General features: G+C 35.5%; 1 protein-coding gene across 1 annotated transcript; it reads right to left on the reverse strand.

Annotated features, from left to right (window-relative positions):
• Window positions 1-6,605: 6,605 nt before the first annotated feature.
• On the reverse strand, window positions 6,606-7,109 carry LOC121240515 (selT-like protein). The gene is made up of 2 exons (XM_041137968.1): window positions 6,891-7,109; window positions 6,606-6,805 (listed from the first exon to the last, which is right to left on the reverse strand). The coding sequence occupies exons 1-2, from the start codon at window positions 7,083-7,085 to the stop codon at window positions 6,728-6,730; spliced, it is 273 nt and encodes a 90-aa protein (XP_040993902.1). The 5' UTR covers window positions 7,086-7,109; the 3' UTR covers window positions 6,606-6,727.
• Window positions 7,110-9,851: the final 2,742 nt, after the last annotated feature.

The following is a 9,851-nucleotide window of genomic DNA, read 5'->3' on the forward strand; positions in this document are numbered from 1 at the left end:
TGGCCATTGTGATATTGATATCTCACAGCGAATCTAACCGAATATTGTCAAGATCGTCCCTCTTTATATGCTCCAATATTTTATAAAAATAAATTAATAAATTAATTTTATGATATATCATCTTAAATTATTAAATACTTTTCTATTATAATATATATGAGATACTTTAAAGGATTTGTTATATAATAAATGATTTAGCTACAAAAATATTTTACGAAAGTAGATTTATACACTGATATGATTTGATATGATACGTTAAATTATAAAATTATTTTTATTTGATATGATTAACATAAGGTTTCCATGAGCCTCATGTAAGGGGCCGGGGTTGGACATGAGAAGATCCTCTCGCCCTATTGCCAGCAATGTTCCGTCCTGTCTTTAATTTCCCTTTTCTCTTTTTATTTTTATTTTTTTACTTTTTACATTTAATGTTGTTTTTTTAAGTTTTTAAACCTATAATAAGTTTTTCCGTCCTTGTTGGAGATAAGAAGTTTTTTATATTTGTATATATGTAAATATATATATATATATATAATAAGAATATAATATAAGAATCTTGATGCTTCATGCGTTAAATTGTAAAATTATTTTTATTGTGAATAAATCTAATATATCATATAAAGCCATGTCAGTATGTAGATTTACTTTTATGACATCTCTTTATAATTGTAACATTTTTTCAAAGAAAGTAATTATAATTACAAATCGATTGAATTGTGCTTTCACGAGTTAGTTTTCTTAAAAAGATAGGAAATAAATATCAGGCTTTGTGCATTTTAGAGTTCCTTTCGGTTTATATGTGGACTATTTAGGGGTAGATTGAAATGTTTTCGTGACTTGATGTAATACGTTAGATTCTAAAACTATTTTTATCGTAAATAATTGTGGTGTTTGCCTTTTTCCCTTTGTTTAATTTTTTCATTTATACCACAAGATTCTAGTTCGTTTTAGTTCTTACAAGTTACACCTTTCTCTAAGGAGTTGATGCAACTGAGTTTTCCTTCTTTCACCTCGTGGAAGTAAGGCTTTCTCTAACTTAGAGACTTCTTGCTCTTGGACTCTAGTCTATGGAGATTGGGAGGTTGGATGGTGATTTTTCATTACTGTGTGAGGGACTGAAGTTGACAGAAGAAGAACAACAGGAGATCGAAGTTAGTGATGAACTCATCGTCTTTATCGAAGAGTAAACTGTGTATTTTAATTTGTTTGATAGCTAATAAGGAGACAAATAGAGGGGCCCTTATGAATACTTTGAATAAAGTATGGCATGTAGATGGGCAAGCAGCCTTTAAAGAGGTGGGGAGAAACAAGTTTCTAGTGGAATTTAAAATGAGAGCAGATAAAACAAGAGTCCTGAATGGGCGTCCGTGATCCTTTGATAAAAGTCTGCTGTGCATACAAGATTGTGAAGGGGCAAAGTCTGTAAAGGAAATGCAATTTCGATATGAACCTTTTTGGATTCAATGTCACGACATGCCATTTGCAAGTATGTCTGTGAGCATGGGTGAGAAACTGGGAAGGTCATTGGGCAAAGTTTTGATGGTGGATACAGATGAGAGTGACACTTGTTGGGGAAAATTCTTACGTGTGAAAGTTTTGTTGGACATCTCCAAACCTCTTGCTAGAGGGAGATTCATATCTCTGGATGGTTCAAAGTACTGGATACAGTTTAAATATGAAAGGATGCCCAACTTTTGCTATCACTGTGGCACAATCAAGCATGGTGTTGGAAGATGTGAAAAGGTGGAGACGGGGAAGCATGCAGTGGCTAGTTTCAGTCAACAATATGGTGCATGGTTAAGGGCTAGTAGTAAAAGCACAGGCCAGAATTGAGTCCATGAAGGAAAGGAGCAGGGTGGTGGAGGGTCATCGGAGAATGGTCGGAGGGAGTTTTCAGGCGAGCCTAAGATTGATGGTGGACAAGATGGAAATGAGGTGGAGGTGGCTGAGAATTAGGAAGATCTTCTATTACATCCCACTAATGGGGGAATTGATCAGATTTCTGGTTCTAATTTTGGTTACAACAAAGTCTCATTCAGTGCTAGGAAAGTTGACCTTGGTACAGAGACAGCTAGCTTACACGATAGGGCAGCATCTGCTCACAAGGAAACTATTGAAGCTAATCAGGGCCAACAAGGAAATATTATCATTAATGAGGGAGCTGGGGTGACTGATCAGCTCGAGGCATCATCTGACCATACACCCTTGAAAGCCATGCAAGATACTATGTCTAAATTTGGAAAGAATGGGTCCTGTAAAGCTACTAGTTGGAAGAGGAGAGCACGTGCATGTAGAGCTTCCTTTAGCAATCAGGTGCATGAGATAGACAAGGATCTGGAAATGTATGATCAATCTGTTAAGAGGAAGGCTCTGGTTATTCAAGAGGGAGGTGGAGAAAAATGAGCTAAGTTGTGTCTAAGAGATGAGGAGAGTGACATTTTAATAATGGCAGAGACTGCTCACAATCCCCATGATTCTATTTAGTTGGAACTGTCGAGGGCTTGGGAACCTTCGGACAGTTCGTAAGCTTCACCTTTTGGTGAAGGAAAAGGGCCCAAAGCTCATTTTCTCTCATAAATGAAGTGCAGGAGAGAAAAGGTAGAGGGTATTAGAAACAAGTTGGGTTTTAAAGGTAGCTTTGTGGTGGATAGCATAAGGAAAAGTGGTGGATTGGCCATGTTATGGAAAGTTGAGTTACAAGCTGAATTATTCTCTTATTCCCAAAACCATATTTCTTTGTCAATTAGCTTTGATGATGGTGATCATGAGGTGATGGTGACAAGTTTTTATGGTAATCCAGTGGTGGAAAAAAGAAAGGAAAGTTGGCAACTGCTTAGAAGGTTAAAACCCGAGGGAAAAGTTGCTTGGTTATGTTGTGGGGACTTTAATGAGCTGCTTACTAATGATGAGCAGTATGGTGCAGCAAATAGACCTTGTCTCTCAAATGAAAAAATTTAGAGAGGCTCTTGATGCTTGTGATTTGTGTGATTTAGGGTATGAAGGGTCTCAATTTACTTGGAGCAACAAAAGGGAATTGGCTGCTTTTATCAAAGAGAGGTTGGATCGTGCTTTTGGTAATTATCCTTGGCATCTGTTATTTAGTCACACAAGGCTGAGAGTACTTCCAGTTTTACAATTTGACCATTCTCCTCTTCTCATTTCCTGTGAGACTGATGATGGTATTAATAGAAGACCAGCTAAAGTATTTCGTTATAAGGCAAGCTGGTCAAAGCTACAGGATTGCAAGGATATTATTCAGAAGACTTGGAGGGTTAGAATGAGAAGGGATAACTCTTTACTCAGTTTAAAGGAAGTTCTATCAAGGTGCAGGTCCAAGCTAACTGCCTGGTCTAAAATAAAGGGAGGGGAGAAGAAGAGAATCATCAATGCTAAGAGAGGTATGTTACAAGAGTTCCAAAGGATTAACAAGGGTGATTTTAATTATGCTATTAATCACCTGCAGGAAGAAGTGGATACTTTAATGGAGGAAGAGGAAACTAAATGGAGACAAAGATCTAAGCAATTATGGTTAAAAGAAGGGGACAAAAATTCTAAATTTTTTCATAGATGTGCCACACAAAGGAGATAATCTAATGAGATAAAGGAAATTGAGAATGAAAGAGGTGAGAAAGCTAGAAATCAGATGGAAATTAGCTAACTGTTCTAAGAATATTACCAGTCTTTATTTAAGACATTCAATCCTTGAGACATTGATGCAGCTTTGTGTGACATTGAATCATTAGTTACACCTGAGATGAATAGGCAGCTTGAGAAGGAGTGTAGCTTTGATGAAGTGAAGAAGGCTGTTTTTGAGATGGACCCTTTGAGTCCACCAGGCCCTGATGGTTTCTCAGCAGGGTTCTATCAAGACAATTGAGCTGTTGTGGGGTCTGAGGTTTTCCTGGCAGTTAAAGATTTCTTATCTTCCAGGAGAGGATTGAGTGGTATTAATGAGACTTTCATAGCACTGATTCCAAAGAAGAATAAACCAAGATTTGTCACTGAGTTCAGACCTATAAGCTTATGTAATGTTCTCTATAAAATTGTTTCCAAAGTCTTGGCTAATAGGCTAAAACAATTTCTTCCTTCTCTGATTTCACATTCACAGAGTGCTTTGTCCCAGACCGTTTAATCTCATTTAATATCATTGTTGCCTATGAAGCTATGCATTCTATGCAACATAGGATGAGGGGTAAAAAGGAAGGGCATATGGCCGTCAAATTGGATATGAGCAAGGCTTATGATAGAATTGAATGGAATTTTTTGGCTTCTGTTTTAAAGAAAATGGATTTTGGTAAAGAATGGTCTGGTCTGATCATGAAGTGTGTAGAAATAGTGAGCTACTTTTTGCTAATTAATTGAGCTCCACAGTAGTTTTTTCATCCTTCAAGAGGGTTAAGACAAGGGGACCCACTATTCCCTTATCTTTTCATTCTTTGCTCAGAGGTGCTTGGCAAGTTGCTGGATAAAGCTAAGGAGAAAGGATTCATTTCTGGGTTTCCTTTTGCTCGAGGTTCCTTATCAGTTAACCATCTTTTTTTTGCAGATGATAGTTTGCTTTTTTGCAAAGCAAATGCACTGGAGTGGAGCATAATGTATAGACTACTGAGTTGTTATGAACATGCCTCAGGTCAGTGGTTGAATATGGAGAAAACAACTATTTACTTTAGTAAGACCACATCTCAAGCTGCTAAAGATGCTATTCTTTCAGGAGTAAGGATGAGGGAGGCAAGATCTTATGAGAAATATCTAGGACTCCCTTCATATGTGGGTAGACACAAAGTGGCAGCTTTCAGACCCATATTGGAGTCTATTAGAAATAGAATGAATAATTGGAAGGTCAACTTTCTTTCAAAGGCTGGCAAGGAGGTGATGTTGAAGTCCATAGTACAGACAATTCCAACCTACTGCATGAGTATTTTTAAACTTCCTAAGGCAGTTTTAACTGCTATCAATAAGCTCATGAAAAAGTTTTGATGGGGGACTAGAGATGAAAGGACTAAAACTCAATGGATTTCATGGAAGCAAATGGGAAGACCAAAAGGGGAAGGAGGCTTAGGGTATCGAGACTTTGGAGAGTTTAATACGGCCCTTCTTACAAAACAAGGGTGGAGAGTCATTCAACAACCATCATCATTAGCTGCTCGAGTCCTAAAGCCAAATATTTTCATAGATCTGATTTTTTACATGCTAAGGTTGGAAGTAATGCCTCTTTTTTTGTGGAGGAGTTTTATGGAGGCTAGATCAATTCTGAAAGAGGGTATTTTATGGAGAGTTAGCAATGGGGAATCAGTGAACATATGGTTAGACAAGTGGCTCCCTTGTCCATCTACTTACAAGGTTCAATCTCCTCATCTTGAATCTGATGATGGAAGAAGAGTTTCTGATCTCATTGACAAGCAAGAAGGAGTATGGGACATGAATATTTTGAGAGCGTTGTTTGTAGAAGAGGAAGTGAACCTGATATGTAGGATCCTAATTAGTGTGAGTAATGTTCAAGATAAGCTTATATGGAGATGCACTACTGATGGCAGATTCACAGTTCGAAGTGCATATCACTTAGCAGGGGATATGGCAGCAGATCAAAAAGGGCAATCATCTTATAGTGTGAAGAAGGGTGAAGTCTCGAAAGATATATGGAAGTTATTGGTGCCAAATGCAACATGCATGTTATTGTGGAGAGCTTGCCATGAGTCTTTACCAACAAACCAAAACCTGGTTAAAAGGAGAATTAGTGAGAATGCTATGTGCCCAATCTGTCAAATTGAACCAAAATCTGTGACTCGTGCTCTTTGGTCATGCAGTTCTGCTCAAGATGTGTGGGGAGCTAGTTTGAAGAGTTTGCAGAAAATCAAAGTAGAAGAAATCCAGTTCAAGGTTTTGGTAAGGGACCTATTTTCAGTATTGAGTTTCTTTGATATGGCAGTTTTTGCAGGAACCAGTTATCAATATGGAAAAGAAGGAACAATTTTGTGTTTGAGGGCAAATTTACAGATCCAAACTTCATTGTTTAAACTGCTACGCAAAAAGTAAGTGATTTCCAGGTTGCCAACCAGAAGCAAGTAGCAGAAGGGGTGACAGCATACCAAGTCTCTCAGTGGACTGCTCCTCCTCCACAGGTGTTTAAGGCCAACTGGGATGCCTCGGTAGATCGTGTAAACTGCATAATAGGTGTTGGGGTGATCATTAGAGATTGGCATGGTCAGGTGATTGCTACCCTTAGGTCTCAAAGGGATCTTTTTCTAGATCCAACGATGGCTGAAGCAGTAGGTGCTCTTAATGCAGTAATTTTATGCCAACCGTTGCATTTGTCAAGGATTATACTTGAAGGAGATGCCAAGATTGTAGTCGATGAGATCAATAGTGATTTAGGACATTAGAAACAAGCTTGGTCTGATGCAACAGTGGTAAGTTAAGCATGTCCCAAGGAATCTCAATAATGTGGCTCATTTATTAGCTAAGGATGCGCTAAAACTCTTTGAGGAGAGCATTGTAATGGAGGGAATTCCTCCTTGTATCCAAGCTGTATTGATTTAAGATGAATAAGAATTGCTATTCTTCTTTTCAAAAAAAAAAAAAAAAAGTTACACCATTCTCTTATCGGCAACACAAAAGAATAACTCTTTAATTAAATCCTATGATAAAAGCACATATCCACTATTGCTAATCAATAAACTACCAAATTAAAATGAAAAACTAGAAAAAAAAGGTTGGAAATTTAATATTACTTGTAAGAGCAAGAAGCACAGAAATTAATGGTGACTGTGTTGCCAAAACCGATTCCTTCAACACCGGTTGGCTTCTGCAATAGAAATCCAAAGAAATGAATCATAGAGAAACAAAAAAAAGGGAATAAACCTACTATATAAAACCATTAGAAAAAAAACCTCAGAGGGAAAGTCCAGGTTTTCTTTGTTAACTGGAGGTAGGTCATGACGGCGGCGGCGGTGATGGTGGTGGGAGTGTTTAGGTGGCGGAGGTGGAGGAGAGAAGAGATTTAAGAGGTCAGAGACGAGGAGGAAGAGCGGTAATCCTAGCAGAAGCAAATGGGTCTGATCTGATCCATTGCAGAACACAACCATACACTCAAAGAGAGAGAGAAAGAGATAGAGAGAGAGAGAGAGAGAGAGTAGCGATGGGTGTCTTGACACCAATCACATTGACTTTGTTCTGTTTGGTTTCATTGACAGCTAGGCTCTAAGCCGTAGTTGCGTTAATCTTAAACCCGTTAAATCATATCCAACTCCATCCGAATTTATTTGAATCTAACTATTTTCTTATGTTGCATGTATAATTTGTATGATCAGTCAAAGTTGGCTTAATTGCATTCATTGTGCAATCCATCATTGTCTAGTCTTGAAGTTCTTGCCTTTGCAATCTAAAATTCGGCTAATAATTCTTTAAAATTGTCTATATTAGAAGGGGCAAATGGTTTGCATTTGTCTTAAAGGATACAGTAAATCTCCAAATATGTATGGTTACTGTTTACCCTCCAATTGATTAATTTATGTCACTTTATCTCTCATGTCTTTTCCTCACACTCAAACTCTCTTCTCTCTTCTCTTGATAGGTTTTATGTATTTTGATGTGTAGATTATTAAAAATTATGAAAAATAAAATAAGAAATTAGGTCAAAAAATATTACAGATATACATTATTGTGTGGATAAAAAATTTTAAAAATAATAATTTTTTATTATTATAGCTAGTGATATGTTCAATTCAATGTGGGATATAAAAATATTATGGATAGGTAAAAGGCAAAAGGTGTCATTTTATTCAAAATTTGCCTAAAACTTTAGCTACAATGCTCTAAGAGTATTAGTAGTGGCAAAGCCAAATTCAAATTTTGGCCAAACTATAACTAACTTGCTTAAAATCTTCATACACCAGACTCAACAAATGTACAGTAAATTTGGTCTTTCCGTTTTTTACTAGCCAAATAATTTGCGTTGCATAAACAATTGCAAATTTTGCTTATAATAATGAATCATGTCAGTACAATTGGCTGATTTTGCTTCTAATAAATAGATCACTACTTTCCAAAATGGTTTTATGTGGAAGATTGCTAGTTATTTCGAAAACAGGACCATGTGTTTTCAGAATGGGGTCCATTAATTAGCCTTTTTCAAAAATTAAAAAATCCAAAACAAAAACAAAAACAAAAAAATTCTTGGAGCTCTTTCAAGTGGATCATTCTATATCAAATATTTTCTCTATATTGAATTCCTAATCAATTCATTCCATAATTAATAATTAGGAGATAGCCCTTGGAAAAATAAGGCTGAAAAAAAAATCCATTGGAAAGATATGACTGTTGGAAAAATATATCAATTGGAAGAATATGACCGTTATAAAAAAAGACCATTAGAAAATTATATCTATTGGAATAATATGATCGTTAAAAGTTAATGTGTACTTTTTTAATAATAAATAAATATTCAAATTAGAATTAGAATTAAAATAAATGAAAATGACAAAATCGATATTTTAATATAATAGTGATATATTTATAGAATTTGTTATTAGGTATTGTTAAAAAGTGACTAGCTAAACTTATAAAAGTGAATTTTTCAATCAAATTTTGGCCATAATTTAGCTAGGCGATTACTCATGCTCTAATAGCACTAGTAGTGGAATCAACAAAATTTGGCCAAAATTTGGCTAGAGGATTCACTTTTATAAATTTAATTAGCCACTTTTCAACAATACCGAATAGCAGACTCAACAAATCTATCATTATTCTTTTCAAATATTAATTTTGACATTTTCATTTATTTTAATTAATTTTAATTTGAATATTTATTCGTTATTAGAAAAGTACACATTAATTTTCTAACGTTCATATTATTCCTAACGGATATGATTTTTTAACAGTCCTTTTTTTACAATGGTCATATTCTTCCAATTGATATATTTTTTCAACGGTTATATTTTTCCAACAGTTAGATATTCACAACGGATATATTTTTTCTGCAGTATTTTTGCCAATGACTATATTTCTTTAACCAATATATTTTTTAACGTCTATATTTCTCCAACGGTCATATTTTTTCAACGGTTCATATCAGAAATATTTTTTACTACCTTAAGTTTCCAGCGGCTATATTTTTAAATGCTATATTTCTCCAACGGATATATTTTTTTAATGGATATATTTCTCCAACGGTTATATTTTTTCACTATAAAACATAACATTTCCACAACAATTTCATTCACTCCAACTCAAGTGTTTCTGTGAAACCTTTTATTTTCATTTTTTCTCAATGCAGGATCGTTCATTTTTTCACAAAATGAAACTTATCGATTTAGATTCTTACGAAAAATTTGAGATAGCAAGATAACTTGTTTTGGAAGAAGAATGATTAAGCTCACGTGGTTCTTCTGAAAACTCACATAGATTCATCAGACGTGATCGATTGCAAGCCCGCCAAAATCTTTTTCGTAACCCTTTTGCTAAGCCTCCAATCTATCCGCACAAATATTTTCAAATGAGATTTCAAATGAATTGTTCTCTATTTCTTCGTATCCAAACTGTGGTATAAGCCCATGCTCCATATTTTGTCCAAATACGAGATAGTGCTGGAAGGTTTGGTTTTTTTTTCCTTAAAAAAATAACAACTGCTCTAAGGATTCTTGCATCTGGTGTCACGACTGATTTTATGGATGAATAATTGAAGATTGGAGAGACTACTGCAGTAAGAAGCCTAAAATTTTTTATCAAAGCAGTTGTATCAATTTTTTTCTAAAGAGTACTTAAGGAAACCCAATAATGATGACATTGTTAGATTGCTCGCAGTTGGGGAGAAACGTGGATTTCCAAGTATGTTAGGGAGCATCGATTGTATG

This window comes from Juglans microcarpa x Juglans regia, chromosome 7S (assembly GCF_004785595.1).
Source record: "Juglans microcarpa x Juglans regia isolate MS1-56 chromosome 7S, Jm3101_v1.0, whole genome shotgun sequence".
NCBI classification, from domain to species: domain Eukaryota; kingdom Viridiplantae; phylum Streptophyta; class Magnoliopsida; order Fagales; family Juglandaceae; genus Juglans; species Juglans microcarpa x Juglans regia.

What these genes read in the sequence shown, in the direction of transcription:
- LOC121240515 (XM_041137968.1), bottom strand. Translation starts at nt 7,085, where the DNA reads ATGGTTGTGTTCTGCAATGGATCAGATCAGACCCATTTGCTTCTGCTA. An exon ending in ACCTGGACTTTCCCTCTGAG is followed by an intron (nt 6,806 to 6,890) that starts GTTTTTTTTCTA and finishes TTTCTATTGCAG; the next exon opens with AAGCCAACCGGTGTTGAAGG.